The sequence below is a fragment of the Arvicanthis niloticus genome, chromosome 2 (assembly GCF_011762505.2).
Source record: "Arvicanthis niloticus isolate mArvNil1 chromosome 2, mArvNil1.pat.X, whole genome shotgun sequence".
NCBI lineage: Eukaryota > Metazoa > Chordata > Mammalia > Rodentia > Muridae > Arvicanthis > Arvicanthis niloticus.
Window position 1 is genome coordinate 119,751,212 of NC_047659.1, and position 23,385 is coordinate 119,774,596.

At 40.6% G+C, this 23,385-nt stretch overlaps 1 protein-coding gene and 1 pseudogene across 1 annotated transcript; one reads left to right on the forward strand and one right to left on the reverse strand.

The window, feature by feature from the left end:
- Positions 1-1,064: 1,064 nt before the first annotated feature.
- On the reverse strand, positions 1,065-14,628 carry LOC117703232 (dihydroxyacetone phosphate acyltransferase-like; annotated as a pseudogene).
- A 3,609-nt stretch (positions 14,629-18,237) lies between these two features.
- Positions 18,238-21,763, forward strand: LOC117703880 (uncharacterized). The gene is made up of 3 exons (XM_076929932.1): positions 18,238-18,447; positions 18,640-18,700; positions 19,773-21,763. Exons 1-3 carry the CDS (start codon positions 18,414-18,416, stop codon positions 20,713-20,715), a joined length of 1,038 nt encoding a protein of 345 aa, XP_076786047.1. The 5' UTR covers positions 18,238-18,413; the 3' UTR covers positions 20,716-21,763.
- The last annotated feature ends 1,622 nt before the right edge of the window (positions 21,764-23,385 follow it).

Sequence of the window (23,385 nt, forward strand, 5' to 3'; positions counted from 1 at the left end):
GGAGATCTCCAGAGAAAGCACATCAGAGAGAAAGAAAGAGGAACAGAGAGGAATCAGGTTGGAATATCTTTTCAAACTTTATCTCTAGAGTAAATATAATCTGTTCCATGCCTTTCTCAAGATTAACAAATATAGACTTCCAAAAAAGCAACTCTTTAAAGAATATTCTCCTCCACTTCTTCTTCTTCTTCTTCTTCTTCTTCTTCTTCTTCTTCTTCTTCTTCTTCTTCTTCTTCTTCTTCTTCTTCTTCTTCTTCTTCTTCTCCTTCTCCTTCTCCTTCTCCTTCTCCTTCTCCTTCTCCTTCTCCTTCTCCTTCTCCTTCTCCTTCTCCTTCTCCTCCTCCTCCTCCTCCTCCTCCTCCTCCTTCTTCTTCTTCATCATCTTTTTCTTCTTTTGGTAAAGAAGAGAATTTATTTAGAAAGTAGGTTATAAAAACCATAATTCTAACACTCATTTAAAATGTTAAAGTGTTTAAAAAGTTAGAAACAACAGATAAGATAGACACCCAAACCCAGCTTACAGCTACAGAGTACAAAGGAACCCAAAATTCTTTCATGCAAATAAGCATTAAGGAAATGTTTACAGAGCAGAGCACAACAAATATTTTTTTAAATTTACATTAAGAAACTGTACATAGGGGCTGGGGAGATGGCTCAGCAGTTAAGAGCACTGACCGCTCTTCCAAAGGTCCTGAGGTCAATTCCCAGCAACCACATGGTGGTTCACAACCATCCTTAATGTGATCTGATGGCCTCTTCTGGTGTCTCTGAAGACAGCAACATGTATTCACATACATAAAATAAATAAATCTTTAAAAAAAAAAAAGAAAAGAAAAGAAACATACTTTCCAATACCTATCACAGGCAGTAATGAGACAATAACTTTTTTTTTCTTGTTTTGTAAGTACATATCAAGATGTACGAAAGAAAGTCAGAGGAATTATTAAAATACTATGTAGTGGTAAAAATTAGCTCTAGAACAGGATAGCATCTGAAATGTGTAAGTCATCTTTAGCACTGCCAGGAATGGAGCAATTGTTATGCTCAGGCTCCTGGCAATGGTGTCATTTCCCTAGGGGACCACTGAATTTCTGGTTAACAAAGAGAACATTTAGAGAAGCTAGGCCAATAACCAGGAACCCTTCAAACACCTAGGTTAAATCCTTCAGACACAAAATCTTCTCCACCAGGGTGTCAAAGTCCATGGACTGCTGGTTTTGAAGTACAATGGCAACTACCAGGAACCATGGTCTCAGAGCCAGATTTTCAATCTGCAGAAGCTGCATCTTATAGGCAACTTCAGTGACAAAGGCTTGCACATCCTCAGGCTGCCTCTGAGGGATGCATCTTGGCACCAAGTTATATGTGTTCCAACTCAGCTGGCCTGCAGCTAGAGAGCTCAATGCAGTGATACAGGGTCCCCAAAGTACACACGGATGCTTCCGAAGTTCTCAGAGAGAATCCGTCTAACTTTCTACAATCCAGTGGTGGATTCCTTTCGCTTAGGAATTCCAAGGAGCTCATAAGCGTAAAGAGTTTCTTTCAAAATATTATTATAACTGATGCTAATTGGGACAAAGTAGGTATCAAAAACTTGTATTTTAAAAATGGTTCCATCACAATATTCAGGAGAGGAAATTTAGGAGTCAAGGTCTTGGCTGCTCAACTCCTTGTCCTTTCAAGAAAAAAAATGCAACAAGAGCACAAACACTCCTTAGCATGGTCTTCACTTATTCAGGGAATATGGCCCAGCAGAGTTTATTTCCTCCATAAGTGCATGGCATGAAGAAGGCCTCAGATATCCTGAGCAACTCACTGACAACCTTCATTCCCAGGAAGTCCTTTCCCGATGTGATCACTGGGACAGGTAGATCATAGTTGTAGAGAACAACAACAGCATGAGGACATCAATGTAGCTCTGCTGTCTGGGCGGCAGGATCACAGGGTGCTCCTGGACAGCTCGTTGTAGCTTTTGAACGCCTTCTTCATTCACACACACCTTTGGGAAGATCTGTTTCAAACTTTGCTCAGAAGAAAGGCAAAGAATGGAATGGCTCCTATAAGCAGTTTGTGACTCAGTTCCTCCAGGATCTCACTGGCTTCCTCTAGAGGACATCCAGTGACTCCCAGAAAGCGGCTTAATGACATAGTTCATCTCTTCAGAATTGAGAACAATGGTCTTGATGTCACTTGGCTTACAGGGAGTGATTCCCCTGAAGAATGAAAAATTATAAAAATCATTTTATAGAATATATACATATATAGATGCTTTTTAAGTTCTTTTAGGGACATGGAAACTTTACTCTGAAACAAGCCAGATCAGTTCCAGGAACTGGCTGTAAAAAATGAAAGTCATTCGGGTGGTAAAAACACAATGACAGGGCTGTGGCTTTATAGCTGGAGCTAGTGAGAAATAGTTGATAAATAGTTGGTAAATGACAGGGTAGGGCAGTGACATGCTGAAACCACATTTTTGAGAAAATGATTGTACTGAGTAATTTCCATGGCCATTAACCTTTCAGGGTGGGTTTCTCTGGAATGTTTCACTATTCTTATGTTATGTATCCTTGGCAACCCCTCACCCCCTCCCCACTTCCCTGGTTTGTGGTTTTGCTCTTTAAAAGACCCCTAACCCATCACTCAGTGCCAAACCTTGCTCTTGGGAGAGAGCTTGTGGTTTGACCACTGGCCAATTTCCCTAATAAAGCCTCTGCCGTTTGCATCCAAGTATGGTGTCTTGCAAGAGTTCTTGGGTGGCCGCGATTTCCCAAGACTTGAGTGAGGGTCTCCCTAATTTGGGGGTCTTCACCCTATACAAGGGCAGTGTGTAGCACTTCATTGCAAATTTGAAGTCACTGACATGTCTTTTCTCCTCTAACCAATCTTCAAACCCATCCCACTTTTTGAGGTCTTTCACATAGAGGAGCACACTCACTGGCAGAGTCTACCGAGAATCCCCAGCTGGAGGTGCCATTGGCATCCTGGGAGGGACTTGGGCTGGTAGGCTACACAGCTGTGGTGCAGCCACTGGAGACAGTTCTTTGGAACAGGGCAGTTCCCATCTGCCCATGGTAGTGACATTCCATAAGGCCACTGCAAGGAATCCCAGGTACCACCACCTCAACCACGCCCGAGGCCGCACAGTATTTTTTTTTTCCTGGCATTAGAGTCTATTACTTTGAAATTGAGGTACGTAGATGTGCTGGTTTACAAGAGAGCTCCACAGTATTTGTCCTGTTTTCCTGCTTTGCTCTGAGAATTATCTCATTACTATCAGGTGAAAAACTACATGCAGGTTACCTGAACTCAGCCTGAAACCACAAAGCAAAATCTTGTTTCCAAAAATCTCTCTTTAGTTGTTAATATTCTGGGCACCCATCCACTTGTGGGACAGATTGATAACTCCACTGTTAGTTGACTAAAGGGCTATCCATGCAAGCTATCCAGCTTGACTGCAGGAGGAAGAAGGGGAAGTGCCTACTGAGTGCTGTGAGCTCAGGAACAGTCCAAATTAGCTAGGTGGTGACTTCCCACAGTGCAGAGACACTGGCAGCCAAGCAGCAGGGATCTGGAGTTGTTTTGTTCTCTGAGGTGCTTGATGGAAGGATACACAATTAGGCTATTGAAATGCAAACCTGCAGATTTGGAAAAGGACTGGTCACAAACAGGAACCACTAGGTAGTTTCTCTCCCTTACACTATAACTGTAAGGAAGGTGCTCATGTCACTCAAGAATCACTAGCCACTCAGAACCTCCAGAAGGACAAGCCACTCAGAAGAGGAGGAGGCTCTTCCAGTACCAAGCCTGGAAGTTCCTGTCTGAATCTGAGATGCCTGGAACTTTTCTCTGTGGTATGTTTTGAATGCCGCTGCTGGGTGCTGTGAGGGAGCTCAGAAAAGCTCAAAACTCTAGATATGGTAAGTTCAGGGTCCTCTTCCACAAAAGGGAGGAGAAAGCAGCTTTGCAAAGGGTGCACATGTGGTGGATGGTAAGCAGCAGCCAGACAGATATGGCCACATGTGAGGTCCTTGTGGTTCTAGTCTCTCCTTTGACCTGGCAGTGGCCTCTGAATAAGTTTATTATGGGGGCTGCATCTTCACAAAGTATTTGGGGCAGAGGCTTGTGTGCAGAGAAATACTCGGCAGGATGCCAAACCTGAGAACCCTATTATCTTCAGTAAGTTCTGCTGGTAGCGTTTAACATGTAGTGGGTGGCAGCACAGAACAGGGCAATCAGGAATCTGGATGAGGAAATGAACTTATTTCTAGAAATCAAATTTCTTTATTTATACTAGTTCCAGCAACACAAGGTGTAGAGTGAAAAATTATAAAGGCCATTTTATGAAATATGTGTAGATTTTTTGCCTTACAGAACTGAAAATAAGATTTCAGGCCTTCACATTCCAGGTGAAGGACACTTGCTGGATTACATTCCTCAAGCCTCGCCCAAGGCAGGAAGGCATTCCTGATTACAGATAAAGATGCTACCACCTAGGTGGGGCCCTAGCCCTATAGCCGGAAAAAGTAAAGATAGCAATCTGAAATGGCCGGATAGGGCACAATGGCATGGTAAAAACCACATTTTTGAGAAGAATGCAGGGCGATTTCCACATGACACTAATCATTTAGAGTGAATACCTCTGAATTGTTCCACTGTTTTCATGTTTTGTATCTTTAACAACCCCATCCCACTCCCCTGGTTTGTGGTTTTTCCCTTTAAAACCCTCCAAGGACTGGCCGAGGGGGTCGGACCTTGACTCCAGCGCGAGTACCTGGTCAGACCGCTGGCTGCCAGCTCTTTCCCTAATAAACCTCTGCTGATTGCATCCAGGTATGGTTTCTTGTGATCTTTGGGTGGTCGCGATTCCGGAGGCTTGAGGAAGGGTCTCCCGAGTATGGGGCTCTTCATTTGGGGGCTCGTCCTGGATATGCGACCACCTTAATCCAAGAACCACGCTGGGAGGTAAAGGGACACCGCGGTTTTTTCTGTCTGGTTGTTGTGTGACCTTTTGTATAAATTGCCTGGTTTTTCATGTACTGATTTCTGGTTTTTCATGTGCGGGTTTGCCTAAATCGTCTGATTTCTCGTGTGCTAGGGTTGCCTAAATCGTGTGCTGTTTTGTCTAAGTTTGTTTAAGTTATTTGGTTTCTAAGTTGTTTGTGCCCGTCTGTCTGGATTATTTGGTTTCTGAAAAGTGCACTTTGGTTTGGACTGGCAGCTGTTTCTGTCTCGTGAGGGGCAGTAAACCATTCGTTTCGAGAGGGGACAAATGAGTGATTAGCAGACGTGCTGGAGAGTCACTAGCTGCTGCACCCCCAGAGACGTTTGGGGGTTCATCTAGGTGCCGGGGAGGACGTGGAATCCCTCTAGGCTGGCACAGGTTTGCATCTAGGTGCCGGAGAGGATGTGGAATCCCTCTTGGCTGGCACTGGCGATTGAGACGGGTTTTTTTTGTTAGTCTTTTTGTGTGTTAACAATGAAAACTAGAGAGAAAAGGTCAGAAATGGCCACCGTGGTAGTTGTGCTCTCATGGCAGTGTGTCTATTTTTGGGTTGTTCATTGCTGGTATGTTAGAAATCTGTTAGACTTGGTCCAGCATAGGCTGACCAAGTTGTCTGAATCTGTTAAATCTGAATCTGTGAAGACTGACCGCGTTGTCTGGTTATTGGAGTCTTACTTGGAAGGCGAGAGGCCTTCCAGAAGGTCAGGGGATCTGACTGTCAGGTTTCAAGAGACTGAGCGCTCCTACTTGGGAGAAGACGTGGAATCCTTCTCCATCTGGGGTCGTGACCAAATGTAGTTAAGTGTTATTTGTGCCACCCGTGGCAGGGGTGAGCTATCTGTGTTTTATGTACTACACGTGAGAGGGGTGAGTTATTTGTGTTGTTTTTTTATATGTGTGTGTCTTTTCTTGGCAAATCATCTGTGTGTTAGCTGTTAATCTACTGTGTTAAACATCTTGAGTTAAAAATAGGTAACATGATTGCCGGCAGAGAGAGAAATGAAGCCACCGGTACAAGAATACAACTGCAGAAAGGCGGGCAGGTCCTTTAATAAGGGGCAACTACCTCAGTTCATGCTCGTGGTTCATGTTCCTACAGCCTGCCTGCCGCATGTAGGGTATGCTTCAGGTAACAGCACATGGAGGGTGCCCTCACCCAGCCCGCACTTGGCGGGCTACAACTCGTGGTTCCCCAGCACAGCAACAGCGTGCAACAGCTACCTAGTTTGGTATTCCTGGCTGTACTGGGTACCTTGAGGTCACTAGTGCAACAAATGGCGGTTTTCCACCTGCCGCCTATGAAGATAGATGAGAACCCAGGTGATAAAAAAAAAAAGAAAAAAACCTGGCAGTGGAGCCAGGACAGCTAGACAAACAGCCGCAGCAAGATTGTTCACCTGAGAGTTAATTATTTTTTAAAAAAAAAAGAGAGACAAGAACTGGTTAAAACTGCTTACTTAATTTAGTTTAAAACTTACTTGTGAGGCAGTCTTGATTTACACAAGAAAAACTGATAATTCGCCCTGCTCTGTGGCTAGGAGAAGGACACCAGCAGAAAGCAGAAAAAAAAAGGGGGCCAGCAGTTTTTTTAGCTTCTGTAATAAGGAAGTTGATAATGATTTTTCCTAGTTTAATAAGTAAAGCAGTGCTTTTTTCTAAAATTACAGCTTAAAAGTTATAGGCTGCCCTGAGTCAGAAATATATATATATATGTCAGGAATATATATATATATATATATATATATATATATATATCTCCTTCAGTTTTGATAAATTTTTTAGCCATTACTGTTTGAGACAATTTCATTATTTGTATGAGATTTTCATTAAGATTTGGTTTAAAGATGAGAGTTCTGACAAGATAAAATTAAAGAAGTGGTGAAGACTTGTGCTCTTACGTTAGACATAAAAATGTTTACTTTATTGTTCTTGTTGTAATCAGAAATAACTCTTTAAAAGGTTTTTATAGAACTATGACCAAAGTTTCTATTTTGTTACTTACAGCTCCGGGTTAACACCATGTGTTTCCACTGCTATCTTTGATGAAAACAAAGATTATTGTGTACTTGTCCAGCTAGATCCCGCAGGTACTCTTGAACTGAGTTTGAGATACACCCTAGATGATTCTGCAGAGAGCCTATTTTCCTTGACTCTAGCTGTTACATTGTGACTAGGAGTGGCCATAGGTATAGAGACAGGTGTAACTACATTGATACAGACACCTCATTACTTTCATCAGCTGAGAGCTGCCACTGATGTGGATTTGAGAGCCCTAGAACAGTCAGTAACAAAGTTAAGTTGTTACTAGACTTGCTGTTTCTTAAAGGAGAAAGTCTGTGTGCTGCTCTAAGAAAAAATGTTACTATTATGTAGACCATTCAAGAGTGACCAGAGAGTAAATTCAGAAAAAAAGTTAGACCAGAGACAAGATAGAGATGCACCGCAACTTTGATTCGAGAGTTGGTTCAATCCTCCCTTGCTGGACCCCTTGTGATTTTACTTTTGCTCTTAACCATAGGCCCCTACATTTAAAATAGATTAGTAACTTTTGTTAGAGAAAGGATAAATGCTGTTCAGCTTTTTGTGTTGCGCCACCAATATAAGACTTTGGGTCAAGAAAATGGTAATTATGATGACACTGGAGTTTAAACTTTTCTAAAGATCCTAATCGGAAAAAGTGGGGTGAGAATAGACTTATTAATAATTGAGTTTTTATGATTAAAAACATAGCCAAATCGGAAAAAGTGAGGAATGTAGAGTGAAAAATTATAAAGGCCATTTTATGAAATATGTGTAGATTTTTTGCCTTACAGAACTGAAAATAAGATTTCAGGCCTTCACATTCCAGGTGAAGGACACTTGCTGGATTACATTCCTCAAGCCTCGCCCAAGGCAGGAAGGCATTCCTGATTACAGATAAAGATGCTACCACCTAGGTGGGGCCCTAGCCCTATAGCCGGAAAAAGTAAAGATAGCAATCTGAAATGGCCGGATAGGGCACAATGGCATGGTAAAAACCACATTTTTGAGAAGAATGCAGGGCGATTTCCACATGACACTAATCATTTAGAGTGAATACCTCTGAATTGTTCCACTGTTTTCATGTTTTGTATCTTTAACAACCCCATCCCACTCCCCTGGTTTGTGGTTTTTCCCTTTAAAACCCTCCAAGGACTGGCCGAGGGGGTCGGACCTTGACTCCAGCGCGAGTACCTGGTCAGACCGCTGGCTGCCAGCTCTTTCCCTAATAAACCTCTGCTGATTGCATCCAGGTATGGTTTCTTGTGATCTTTGGGTGGTCGCGATTCCGGAGGCTTGAGGAAGGGTCTCCCGAGTATGGGGCTCTTCAAAGGTATACACAAACTGATGTGTTGTGCCTAACAGGAATCTTAATTTCCGGTTTGAAAACACACAATTTGACAGAAAAGACACGAGTAACATTTTGTGTGCTCTAGTACGTACGCTTAGTCTGTGAAGAATATTGGACCATAAAGTGTGTTTCAAGTTTTAAAAATAATTTTTGAAGGGTAGAATTAAATCATTTCTTCCTTCTTTCTTCCTACTATTAGGTCTGAAACCTTGGGACAAATAGTTGAGGAGTATTTTTAAAAAAATGAGAACAAACCTATCTATCAGGTTCTCTCAGCAGACCTCAGTCCCTACCTAATACATGGTATGGCTGGCGTACCTCACCCTCTAGGCCAGGGCTGCCCTTCTCCCAGCTGCCACTTCTTATGGAAACCAACCATTTTGGTTATGTAGTCTTTTTCATGTGTCACTAATTATCTTGATCTCTTTGTCTGGATCTTTTTTCTTCCCTCCTTCCTCTCTCCACATGGCTCAGGGTCCTGTCTATTTGTACTCTCCCAGATGTTTCGCCTCTGGTTATATTCTCTCTTTCATGTATAAGAAGCTTTCTACTCCTGCATACCTAGGAGCAGTCATGTCCTTTCCTTTTTTATTTCTTTTTTTCCCATTTACTTCGTATTAATCACTCCTTGCTATAAATTTCCTAGTCACGTTTTCTTTTTAACTATGTTACTGTTTGATTTGACTCCAGTTTGGCTGCAGGACTTCCCAACTCTGAAGCAGACATGGCTGCACTGGACAGTGCATGTGTAAAGGAATATGCAAACACAGGACCTTGTGCCTTGAAAAAGGAGAATAAGTGCTCTGGGAGACTGGACCATGCTATGAATTGAATGAGAAATACAAATTCTCTAGACCAGGGCTTTGTCTGCACCGCGAGTGGAAAGGCAGATCTGGGAAGGCCTCGGCTGTGTGAGGCACTTGCTCTCTGTTCTCCCAGGAGAGGAGCTGCAACTGTCCTGAGTACCAGCTGAGTTTTCTAAGCTAATGAGCGAGTCTGTGCAGTTCTAACTATCAGGAGCACCAGTGGAAGGTAGCTTGCAAATTCTTTCCAGGATTCTCCTCAGATGCAGCTGCAGGAAGTTGTGAGGAAGACCACAGGCTATGACGTGGTGAGACTGAGATAAACTGTGGGTCAGACTCTGGTTCTATTGGTTCATGTGGTGATCTGAGCAGAGGCCCTTGGCCTCTGACCCTTCCTGAGCCTGAATTCCAATGGAAGGACGAAGCTGTAGAGCACTGGCTGTGGAAATCTGTGGTGTTTATAATGTCATTATCCAGTGTGTACACACAAGCATTGCTTTGGGTGTGTAGTAGGAAGACATATTGAAGAATGCAGGTCTGGTCTCTAGAATTTCTGAACCTTCCACATTCAGTTTTGTGGCACAAATAGTTTAGGAATAGATAGAAGGAGGTGGTAGGGATCATCCTTCAGTAATGTTTGATTAGAATCCTTTTACCTTTCCACTGCCTCCATTCTCAATGGCATGATTCATGGAATTTCAGTTCCAGAGGACAAAAGGAGTTTCTAAGATGCAGAATTTCTAAGGTGTACATAGTGTTGGGTAAGTGAGTAAGGCAGATTGTGCATCTTGTGACATAATCCATGTGGCAGGGAGCACTCATTTATTATTTTTCAATATTGTATTCTGGGGTACTAGCTTTACCTGAAATCACAAGGGGTCATGAGGGGCTGCAGAGTCATAGCCTACAGTTCTGACCACCTCTATTTACAGAGAGAGGTCTAGAACATGGAGAGTTTGGAAGACAGATGAGCAGTCGCTGGAGACAGAAATATAACAGGTTAGGGGTCACTTTGAGTTATTGTTATAGGATTCATGAATTCCGTTTTTATTTAATTTCTTTATACATATAGTCACAGGTAACATTGGTCAAGTTCAATTTTTCCTGATTTAGTTTCCTTAGGTACTTTGATGAAAACTTGCATACAATTTTAGGTTTCTATTTTTGGCTTTTTCTTTGCTTTCCCACATTCTTTCACAAATATTGTACATATTATTGATTATTGTATAGTTTTCATAATTATAGAAGTTGCACCGTGCCAATGTGTATACTATTTCTTCAGAATACTGTTGAGCATTCTGAGTTTTCTCACATGACACATAGTCTTGGGATCAACTTTTCTGTTACAAATTTTTTCAATTTTTAGATTTAAAATTTTCATTGTCCTGTGTATCCATTCCTTGTATTGTACTTTCAGTGTCTGAGATTCTCCCATCCATCAGTATTGTGTGGATGAAACTTGACACTGTAGTTCCTCTTTGCAGTCCTAAAGGATTTTACAGGATGCTCCTAGTTTGTGCTTTTGCTTTCTTTTTCTTCTTCTTCTTCTTCTTCTTCTTCTTCTTCTTCTTCTTCTTCTTCTTCTTTTTTTTTTGGTTTTTTTAAGACAGGGTTTCTCTGTGTAGCCCCGGCTATCCCAGGAACTCACTCTGTAGACCAGGCTGGCCTCGAATTCAGAAATCTGACTGCCTCTGCCTCCCAAGTGCTGGGATTAAAGGTGTACAGTACCACTGCCCGGCTCTTTTTCATTTTTTATTGTTCTTTTTCTTATTAAATTATTTTATTTGTTTACATTTCAAATGTCTCCTCCTTTCCTGGTCCCTACTCCTAGAGTTCTTCATCCCATCTCATTCGTTTACCTGTGAGAAAGTGCTCCCCCGTGGAAACATCTACCCCCCTTATCACGTACAGCCATAAAATTTACACCTGGATGAGTAATTTCATATTAATTGAAGAGTATTTTATTTGGAAGTGTGAACAAAATAAGGAGCGCCATCATATCATAATGCTTGAATAGATTGTTGAGATGTATCATGTTTTTTCTCTAGAAAAAATATTTTATTCATTAATTTATTTATATATTTTCTAAATGTTGCCCTCCTTAGTAGTCCCCCTCCCAGAGTTCTTCATCTCATCATTTCTACTTTTTTTTCTGAGAGAATGCTCCCCCACTCACCTGTACCCTCTGTACCCACCCTCTACTCCCTCACCCTCCTAGCACACCCTCCTTCCCTGGGGCATCATGTTTCTACAGGTTAGGCATATCTACCCACTGACCCCAGACCAGACAGTCCTCTGGTACATATGTGTTTGAGTCTACCATCCATCCCATGTATGCTCTTTGGTTGGTGTCTTAGTCTCTGGGAGCTCTGAGGGTTCCAGGTTAGTCGATACTATTGTTCTTCCTATGGGGTTGTCATCCCCTTCAGCTTCTCCAGTTCTCCTAACTCTTGCATCTTGGTCCTGACTTCAGTCCAATGGTTGTCTGTAAGTATCTGCATTTGTCTCAGTCAGCTGCTGCTAGAGCCTCTCAGATAACAACCATAACAGATAGGCTCCTGTCTGTAAGCACAACATGGCAGCAGTAATAGTGTCAGGGTTTGGTGCCAGCCCATGGAAGGGATTCAAATTTGGGTATGTCAGTAAATAACCTTTCCTTCAGTCTCTGCTCCAGTCCTGCATTTCTGGGTCAGAAATTTTGAAGATAAGTGGATGCCGTCATCCCAACACTGGGGAACCTGTCTATGTATTGGAGGTGATCTTTTCAGGTTCCCTATCCCCACTGTTCTGCAGTTTTGTCCTAGAATCTTCCTCACACCCACATCTCTGGAACTTTCAGCTATTAATAAAACAAGGACATCATGAATTTTGCCAGCCAATGGATGGAATTAGAAAATATCCTGAGCCCCAGACCCAATTAGATACATGTTAGGACTCGATGATAAGTGGACATTAGCCAAAAATTACAGAATATCCATGATACAATTCACAGACAGTATGAAGTTTAACAAGAAGGAAGGCACAAATGAGGATGCTTAAATCCCACTTAGAAAGGGGAACAAATTAATCATGTGAGGCAGAGGTGGGGAGGGAGGGAAGGATCAGGGTGGTAGAGGAGAATAAGAGGGGAAAACAGTTTCCAGATCAGTTACTGGGGGAAGATAGGAAAGAAGTCCAGAGGGCCAGAAGACTGAATAGAAATCTGCAAAGGTGTGGTGTGGGGGTTGGGGAGACCTCTGTTTTGTGCTGTCTTTATATTTTCTATTTCCATTTTTATGTCATGAACAGTTATGTTTTCATTAAACATTTGCATGTTTTTTCTCACTACATTTGTGCAATTTCTTAATCATGTCTGTTGTTTGATTGTGTTTGCCTGCATGTATCCATTTCCCCTAAAGGACCTCTATCACCTTCAAACAGTTGCTTTTCAGGTCTTTTTCTTGTGCTTTCTGTTATGTTGGAATATTCAGGACTTGCAGTGGGAAAATAGTTTGTCTTGTTGGTGACAATTTTCCTGGCTGTCATTGATTATGTTTCTAAGCTGGTGTCTAGACATCTAGGTTTGGTGTCATTAAAGGCCTAGGTTCTGATTCCAAGATTTGTCTTCTTTTGGGAGGAGTTTTGCTCCTGGGTTTCTGTTGGTTCTCTGGATTTTCAGAGAGTGTATTAACTGAGTGTTGCCTCATTTCTGGATCTGTTTTTTTGGGTGAGTTTCAAAGGGAAATGCTTGATGATTTTGGAGGTTGTGGGAAAAAGACTCAAGTAAAATATGATCTTAGTAATCTTCACAGACAGTTGACAGAAGATAGGGGAAGCTGCCTTTTGTGTTTTAGTCCAGTGCTGTGGAAAACTGTGAATATTACGTCTAGGGTAACAGATAGTGTGGCAGATCTTTGGACTGCCTAAGTGGTCTTCTGGAAAGCTTACCACATGGTTGAGAAGGTGTGTCTTCCTCAGCAGGGCCTGGGACACAGAGATGGGGCAGGAAAAGAAGGGCATTTGGGGATTATCTGTGGTATTTATGGGACCATGGAAACTGGAAGAGGAAGTTTACCCCATACTGTGTTGCAGTGCTTTAGCAACTATGAGAATTGGGTCTGGAGTAACAGAGAGTGGGATGGGTCTTTGGACAGAGTGCCTAGTCTTCTGGCAGTCATGGCCTGTTTTTCAGCAGGGAGTTTCTGCCCATAGTTGAGGGCTCAGACACAGGTGGTACAGGAAGAGAAGGGAAGATGGAAATGCTCTTTTGTATCTACAGGAGGCATGGACATGTGAGAGGAAGCTGCAGTCCTCAGGGCAACCTTGATTATTGGGTCTCAGCAGAATGTGGGGATGGTCTGGAGACATCCTACCTAGTTCCTTACCAAGGCTTAATACCAAGGCATCAGATTCTCAGGGCTCATTAATTCACTTCTATATTTACTTAGGTTTTTGTTGTTTATCTGTGAAAGGCCGCTAGCTTATTTTTGACAACATGTTCTATGTGGATGGGCAGGTCAGTCAGCAACTATTTGTTTCGAGGTTGACCTGAGTTCAGATATTAACAGCCAGCCCAAGTTGGGAGGCTCTTACCTACCTATTACTAGAGATAGAATGGAGTAGATATGCTTTCAGAAGTCTTTATGACTTATACAGCAGTTAGCTTCAAACAAGTTGTTTAGCCTTTTAGTAGAAAGCATATTCTGTTTTGTTGTTGTTGTTGTTGTTTTGGTTTTTTTTTTTTTTCGAGACAGGGTTTCTCTGTGTAGCCCTGGCTGTCCTGGAACTCACTCTGTAGACCAGGCTGGCCTTGAACTCAGAAATCTGCCTGCCTCTGCCTCCCAAGTTCTGGGATTAAAGGCGTGCGCCATCACTGCCTGGCAGTGATTAATCATAGGAAATAAATGATCCTAAAACACATGCATTTCTTTATCATAAGTGGAGAAGATGCTTTTAGTAGTCAATAGTATTTTTTCCAATGTTGATACATTCATATTATTTAAGCAATAGCTGACCAATCTGTTTTCTATTATTAGGACAGGAGAGTACTTGAGCCGAGTGGTACAAGAGTACAATTGATTTCTTTGATTTTGATTTTGAGTATCGTACTGTAGTTCTTTTTAAAAGGCTGTGTTGTATTTGTAAGTCTGTCTTTGTGTCTACTGTAATTAGTGGTGCCATTTTTGTCTTGTGATATTATTAAGTATAATCTAAAAATAATAGACTCTCACTAATTTTTGTCTTCTGAAAATTTAATATATTTTATTATGCATTCCTTGAGTTTTTGAAGGTTCAGGGACTTTCTCTGGAGAAAATGGTTTGTTTTTTTGCTTGATCCTAATGACTTACCTCTTCTCATTTATTGCCAAATCTATGTTTTTCCAGTAGTTGTAACAATCAGTATTTGTGGTTTTGCTACTTAATTGATTGGTGTTGTTAACACATTGGTTTAGGACATTAACATTCTCATACATTGTTGTCCTAATTAGCTTCATTTTTCAATGTTTTAGAGCATATAGTCACCCAATTAATGGTGTACGACCCGCCCCTTTTTAATGGCTGGTTGCACTGTCTTTGAGAAACTGTGTTGATTAATATGGGAAGGCACTTCCATTGAGGGTCACAATATCCCTAAGCAAGGGGGCCTGGGCTGGATAAGTAAGCTAGCTGAACACGGGACAGTGACCAAGCAGGAGGATAAACAAAGAAACAATGTTGATCTATGCTTTTTGCCTTTTTTTTCTAGCATCAATTTCTGTCTTAAGCTCACAAAATGATGAACTGTGATCTGAAAGAAGCATCCAGAAAACTGTTCAACCTGAGTAGCAGGTTAGAACAAAGAATGGTACACACAAAGGGATTTCAGTCCTTTTAAAACCTGGAAATATTTTCTTTCAGCATTATATGGAAAACATAAGGTTTGAGATGGTCAAAGCCTTAGAGAGCTGTATATATATCTTAGTTGGCTGTTCTTGTAGGACTTAGGAAGATTGGAGTATTGAGACTGATGCAGACAGAGGAAGATGATGTCATAGAAATTCAGTGGGAAACAGACACTATGAAAATCTTTGCTGGAGATCATGTTTGCTATTTAGGCCACAAATATTTCTTATTTTCCCCATGCCCTGTGGAACTGAGTAGGGCAGAATGAAAAGATAATGGACTGATTTCTTAGTTGGTATATTGAAGCTTTTATATGGTTCTTACCTTGACTCATTCAGAACTACAATAGGAAAAAAAGCAGCAAGTGTAGTAGAAAGAAATGCAAAGTGTGTGTTTGGAGAGAAAAAACACACTAGGTAGTTTCAGATGCTGTCAGTGTTTAAACATAGGCATGAATTGTCAATGTTATCACCAGTGACATGAATGACATTGCTTTGGATTGGAAGCCTAAGAAGGTGCCCTAGGAGTAATAATCCCTTCTGCTAAGCCTTCAATTAATAGAAGGAGTAGGCAAAGTGATACCTAGTCCAGGAAGGAACTTTATCTAAAACCTGCTGTAACTATGGTACATGTGTGGCAGGTTCCAACCCAATGTAGGAGTCAGAATTCACAGGCTCTCCTATATTGTTCTGGTTCTGGAAACAAGGAATTTGTGAAATTATGGTCATGGATTCTCCTTTCTTGTTTCAGTTCAGCACTATTCCAGCCTTCTGTGTTTGGCAGAGTCACAGCCCAAGTTAGGATACTGTGAGCATTCACTAAATGAAGCTGTGAGGATGATGCCTGTCCTGTCCTGTCCAGCAGGACATTAAACAGAGGTCCAGGGAGGTCACCTGAAAGAGAGCAGGGGGAAAACAGGCAAAGACACAAAGAAACACGGCTTGTCTATAGGCTGATCAAACCATAATTTTTACTTTTCACACATGGGTTATATACACAAAAAGGCAGGATGTGTGGAAGGGGATGACACAGGAGTGTAGGTGTTCTGGGGGAGTACAGATATTTTCCAGAACAGTGGGTCAGCTGGGGGAAGGTTCAGGGGACAGGACACTATGACTCCGCCTATGATTCACTTGTCCTTATCTAAGTTGGTACTATCCACCAAGGCTACCCAAGGTGTGTGACTACTCAGGCTTCCACCAAAGGTGCTCCTTTACAATAGCTTCTAGCCATCTGTGTCAGTGTTTTTCCACAGAGACCCGAGACTTTGTGCTAGCAGACTGACTTTAGTCCTATGGCTGATTTCAGGCCTTCAGTGTATGAGCAAAGCTGCCCCTGACAGATGCCTAGCTGTATTTTGAGACCACAAGATGTTGAGATACCTAAGCTATGAGAATCTGCCATGGAGAGATGCATATAGGGAATGGAAGTACAGAAACTGAGATGTATGAGAAGTTGCAGGGATAGAGCCATGTAAGCACTTTGAACCTGAAGCCTCATATGTCTGAGACAGAACTATGGGATTTAGTGTTTGCTCTGTTTGGTTTCTTGCCTTAGTCTAATGTACACATTCTTCTGTATTGGAATGGAAAGGGTTTGTGTGTGTGTGTGTGTGTGTGTGTGTGTGTGTGTTTGCCATTTTATGTTCAAAATTATAATTTGTCTTCTGATTTTCCAAGATGTGGCAGTCAAGAGATTGCTTTGAGTGTCAAAGGAGTCTTTGAACGTGTGAACACTCTAGGGGAATATAAGGATCATTGAATTTAGACTAAATATATGAGAGGATGACCATGAACCTATAGTGACCAGAGTCACAATGGACACTCAGCCTGTGTCCTGTACTTTATGACTACTGTGCTGTGGTTGAAACTTATCAGTCAGCTTTTTTCTTCTGCTGTCATATCCTCATCATTATAGACTCTATCCATATGTCACATAGATACAGTAGAAGCTGTTGTCATTCAGTGCTAAGGTATTTTGCTAGCCTGACACTTTTATATTTTTAGGTTTTTTATTTTGAAGCTCAAGTATCCCTGTATGGTCCTGGCTGTTCTGAAAGTAGGTTTGCAGACCAGACAGCACTTGAATTTGGTGAAGTGTCTCCAGAGTGCTATGATTAGATGTGGGGCAAAATGTCTGGCTTGTTTTGTTTTTAGATTATTAAGCTGATGGGCTTGGAAGTAGGTTATGTATGTGCAAGCACACGCTGGTGTACTGAACTTCATCCACACTTGAATTTTGAACCTTGGCAGAGAGTGTATTATATTTCTCATGATATCATGTATTCATGACATTAATACTACTAGATGTTCTGGGATTGTAGCTAGTTGGCATTATTACTATCTGTGGGGTATGTTATGAAGTTTTTAAATGACTATGAGGATTTTCCCTGTATGTATGACTATGTATAGTATGAGTGCCTGATGCTCACTGTAGGCAGAAGATAGATGACCGCAGAACTCCTGAACTTGGTACAATGGATAGTTGTGATCCATCCTCCATGTAAATATTGGCAATTTACTCCAATACAGGCAATACACCTGGTGATCCACCTCAACTGCCCTGTTTCTAATTCATGCTCAAGATTTATAGTGCTACTGTTTTTTTCTGTTCATGTATAAATATGAATTCCCTTTTATTAAGATCTTATTAATTTTACTGTTGAAACTGGGTCACCTGAGGTTTTTGAAAAATGAATAAAGAACTGCAGTAAATGTATAATTCTTTGTAGGAACTTCAGTGAAGACCTCTGAGTTCTTTCTATCTTATGGTTTGATTGATTGATTGATTTTTGCATGGGAGTTAGTGTCCTAATACTTTCCTAATACTGTTCCTCTCCCAGGACTCAGATTTTAGACCATGCTGACATCCACCTCAATAACATATACCTGTGTCTGCCTCTTCACTAGTGGGATTAAAGACACAATTGAATAGCTAGAATGTTTATCATTTTTAAGTTAGTAATTGTTCATACAATTTATCTGATGTGTGTCCTCAGTACTATTGAACTGTTTGCTTGTGTGTCTTTATGTCTATTAATTATCATTTTGCTTGCAAGGCTTTATCCTATTCAAGAAGTGAATTTCCTATTCAGAAATGACAGAGGTGAACTTCATTCATTATTTAGTGTCCTTCTAAAATGCCTTTATTACATTAGAGCATTTGTGGCCGGAATTAGGTGCAGGAATTACCAGAATTATATGGCTGTATTCTCACTGAAGTATACATTTACAGTGTTCTCAGTAATATGTTTCCTTCTGTACACATGTACTGGATATTTTAGGGTAGAGTGACCTATGATGATGTGCATGTGAACTTCACTCAGGAAGAGTGGGCTTTGCTGGATCCTTCTCAGAAGAGCCTCTACAAAGATGTGATGCTGGAGACCTATAGGAATCTTGCTGCTATAGGTAATACAGTGAATTTTGTTTCACTTTTTAAAATGTAGTGACAAATGTTTCTTTGTTATTGTTATTCTTGTAATTTCAGTTGAGAATGAGGTGAATAAGTCAAGTATGGTTGTAAAGTTCACTGAAGTTAGTAACTTATATTTTGCCTAATTTCCAATAGTGTAACACATAGTCTTTGGTACTATATTCTAGGCTACGTTTGGGAAGACCATAATCTTGAAGAACATTTTCAAAGTTCTAGAAGACATGGAAGGTAATTTTCATGTACAAACTGTTAAAATATGCCTTGGAAGAAATTTTATTATGTCCTCCAGGTTTTAAAAAAGGCAACAAAGTAAAAAAAGCACTGCTTTACGTTATGGGTGATTACTCAATTCTCACAAAACCATGTGTGTCAATGTTAGGTATCTCATGTGTGCCTGCACAGCATTCCTCTAAGTACAAGGACAAGGAAACAATGCCTTAACAGAGCTCACCATTTGAATCACAGCCTAGTAGTTATGCTGTAGGACTGTTCAATCTACTACCACTTAGACGTTGCAAGGTATACACACTGAGTAGGTGATAAGTGTATTTCCAAAACCTTCTAATAAGGAAATAGTCCATACTAAAGCTGGTATTTATCACTGCTAAGTTTAGTGAGATGAGTAGTTTAGAAAGCCAAGAATGCTGTTGTGGAAAAACCTTAATCCCTGTACCACATCTATATGAGGAAAGAAAGCCAAACTGTGAATGCAAAGTGGAACTCGTTTACTTGTTATTCTCCTTTTAATAGGGATGTCATAAGTCACAATAGGTGTAAGCCATGTGAAAATAGGAATATTGAAAGAAGCAAAAAACCTCTTTGTCTTCCAGCACATTTCAAAGATATGTTGAACTCCCCAGTTTGCATAGACTTTCTAAATATGCTACAAGTTTACTAATAGTTTTCCAACCTTACTGGGGATATCTACAAAATCACACTGTGGAAAATTGAATACGAGGGAAGTTTTCTGTTAGCCTTGGTTCACTTTGCAAATGTAGAATTACATGATAGCAAGGTTTACGAATGCAATCAGTGCAGTAAAGCTCCGAGTTCTTCCTGTTCTCTTCAAATAATGTGAACAACCTCTTATAATAAAGAGGATGTTGTAAACGTGATCCATGTCATCAGTGTTCTTCCCATCCCATGTATCTTCAAAGATGCACAAGAATCCACAATGAAGGAGAACTCCATGGATGTAAACAAAGTGATAGTACACTAAGATCAGGTTGTTCTTTACAATTAGACCAAATTGGAAAACATGTTTACACAGATGTTTCACATGTGCCAATTATCTTTGCAGGCATGAAAAAAGTCATACTGAAGAAAACCCCTATGAAGGTATCCAACATTGTGAAGCCTTTGCACATCACAGTAGTCTCAAAATACATAAAACAACACTTGCTGGAGAGAAAACCTTTGTGTGTAACCAATGTGGTAAAGACTTTGTGTCTCACATTTCTCTTCAGAGGCATAAAAGAGTTCATAAAGGAGAGAAACCTTATGAATGCAATCAATATGGTCAAGCTTCTGCGTGTCAAGGTGGACTCCAAATGCATAAAGGAATACATACAGGAGAGGAAACTCATGAGTGCAATCAAAGTGGTAAAGCCCTTGGATGTCAAAGCAGACTACAATATCATAAAGGAACACATACAGGAGAGAAACTTTATGAATGTAATCAATGTGGTAAAGGCTTTGCATATCACAGTTCTCTTCAAAAACACTACAGAACACATACCGGAGAGAAACCCTTTGAATGTGACCAATGTGGTAAAGCCTTTGCAGGAAGTAGTCATCTCCTAAGACATAAAAGAGTACATACTGGTGAGAAACCCTATGAGTGTGACCATTGTGGTAAAGACTTTGCACGGCACAGTTCTCTTCAGAGGCATAAAAGAATTCATACAGGAGAGAAACCTTATGAATGTAATCAATGTGGTAAAAGCTTTGCATGTCAAAGTGGTCTCCGAATACATAAACGAACACATACTGGAGAGAAACCCTATGAATGCAATCAATGTGATAAAGCCTTTGCATGTCAAAGTGGTCTCCTGTATCATAAAAGAACACATACTGGAGAGAAACCCTATGAATGTAAGGAATGCGGTAAGGCCTTCATACATCACAGTCATTTTCAAATACATAAAAGAACACATACTGGAGAGAAACCCTTTGAATGTGACCAATGTGGTAAAGCCTTTGCACGAAACAGTCATCTCCTAACACATAAGAGTACACACTGAAGAGAAACCCTATGTATGAAAGCAATGTGGTAAAGACTGCACAGTAGTCTCCAAGTGCATAAAAGAACACTTAACTGGAGAGAAACCCTATTAATGTAACCAATGTGGCAAAGCCATGTCAAACTGGTCTCTTGTATCATAGAAGAACACATACAGGAGACAAGCCCTGTGAATGTAATCAATGTGCTAAAGCCTTTCCAAATCACTGTAGTCTCCAAATATGTTAAAGAACACATACTGAAGAGAGACCCTTTGAATGTAACCAATGTGGTCACACCTTTCCATGGAATAGCCATGTCCTAAGACATAAAAGAATACAAATTGGTGAGAAACTGAATGTAATCCATGTTGGAAAGCATGCCAGTGGTATTCAAAGGCATAAAAGAAACCATACTGCAGGGAACCCCTGTGAGTGTATTTTAAGACTGAATTCTTTGCACATTTCTATAGTCTTCATCAGCATGGAAGAAATCCATACTGGGAAGTATAAATGAGTTTAAGATGGTGAAGTCTTTTCAAATTCACAAGTTGTTATTATGAAAGTATTCGTACTGTAGTCTATGAGTGTAAGCAATGTGGTAAAGCCTTTGTGTTATGAGGTCCTCTGAGATCCAACACAACTCAAACTCAGGTAATGCAAGTGACTAGAATTTATTGTAATGAAGCTGCTGCTGCTGGATCAGGGCCAGAGAACATACTTGAAAGCTGAACTGTGACAGTCCCCACACCAACCTACCCACACTGAGCCAGTATGTCAAGGAGCTTTTAAGTTTGAAAACCAGAAACATCTGCACCAAGATACAGCTACATTTTCTGATGAACCAGGATTGAGGGATAGGTGCTTTCCTCATGTATTTTTCTGTGCCAGCTGATATAGAATGTGAGTGTTACAGTCTAACCAATCAAATCCATTTGTTCTTTGTGGTTAGGAACCTGTATTTTATTTTGAGGAACAAAAGATGAATAGCAGAAGACATTATTTGGGACAGTCATTATGTTTTCAGGAACAAAAGGTGCATAATAGAAGCTGGTCCACTATTGGGAAGTCCCCAGCTACCTTAGGGCCTGGGAATTTGAACTTAGTTTCACCTTATGATTAAATAGAAACCGATAACACAAAGGCAGTTCTTAGGACATGTTTCTTTTGCTTGTTCCCAACATTTGCATATCACAGTCGTTTTTGAATACTTAAGAAAAAATTTACACTGGAGAGGAAACCCTACAAATGTCATCAATACAGTTATATGCAGTTATTAAAAAAACATAGTGGATCAGAATCTTATTAATATGCAGTTGGTAAATCATTTGCATGTAGCAGTAGTCTGGAAAAATGATGAGAAAAAGTGATCCTGTAAAAGAACCCATAATTGTAGTCAGTGTGGTAACATTTTGTACTTCATGGTATCTTCATGCAAGAGTAAAATATTTTAGTATATAATCCATCTTTAAAGACTTTCCATATCACAGTCGTCTTCGAGGACCTAGAAATTCATACTGAAGTGAATCTGTGACTCTGAAGGATTTGCTAATATCTATACCTGTGACACATTCAGTTATACAAGATTATTTTTCTGGAGAAAACAATATGACAAGTCTCAACAATCTATTCAAGCATTATGATGTCATACTTTATTTTGTTTGCACTTGGCAAATTCAATAATCTCTGTTTATTTTGTTTTGACTCAGAATCCCAGTTCTCTTCAATTATGGGAAATTACTCCAGATGTAGAGCTTTATGGGTATTAGTGCCTTTTCTGTCATTGTGATAAAACACAGTATATAAAGGAACTCATGAAAGATTTTAATTTGGTTTATGGTTTCAGAGGGTTATTGGATAACCATGAAAGTGGCAACACAAGTGTCAAAAATTCCCTTCAAATGTTGTGGTGTGTTATCCACCCAGTAGTCAATGATATATTTTAAACCCTTGGTTCTCATGTGTCAAACCTCCTGAGTACAAGTTAAAGCATAGATAATATACCCCAATGTGTCCTATTTTGTCAACAAATTTTAACAATGCTAATGTTAAAATGCTTAATAGAATATAACAAACATTACATACTTCCTATGTGTCCAGAACAGCATTGTCATGTGTCTGGTAGAGATGCAATGAGATAGGATATTCAGCAATCAACAGTATATCACAGGATAGCTTGATTGCTATGGATATGTACATATCATTTGATGTTCTATGCTTCTTCATGTTCCCATTACTTATCATTTGGCACGTCATCTTGAAGTATGCCACCAAAGGGGATTATCTAGAGATGTTAGTTAATGTAACAGCACTGAGATTTATTTTCAATAAAAAAAAATTATTGGATAATTTCATTGTTTACATTTCAAATGTTTTCCCCTTTCCAAGTCTCCCCTTCGGAAACTCCCTATCTCATCCATCCTACCCCTGCCTCTATGAGGGTGCTCCCCCACCCACTTTCGCCTCCCTGACCTGGCATTCCCCTACACTGTGGCATTGAACACTCTCAGGCCCAAGGGCATTTCTTCCCACTAATGCCAACATGGCCCTCTTCTGCCATGTATGCAGCTGGAGTCATAGGTCCCTTCATATGTACTCTTTGGTTCATGGTCCAGTCCCTGAGAGCTCCAGGGGGTCTGGCCAGTTGACACTGCTGCTCTCTCCATGGGGATACAACCCCCCTCAGCTCCTGC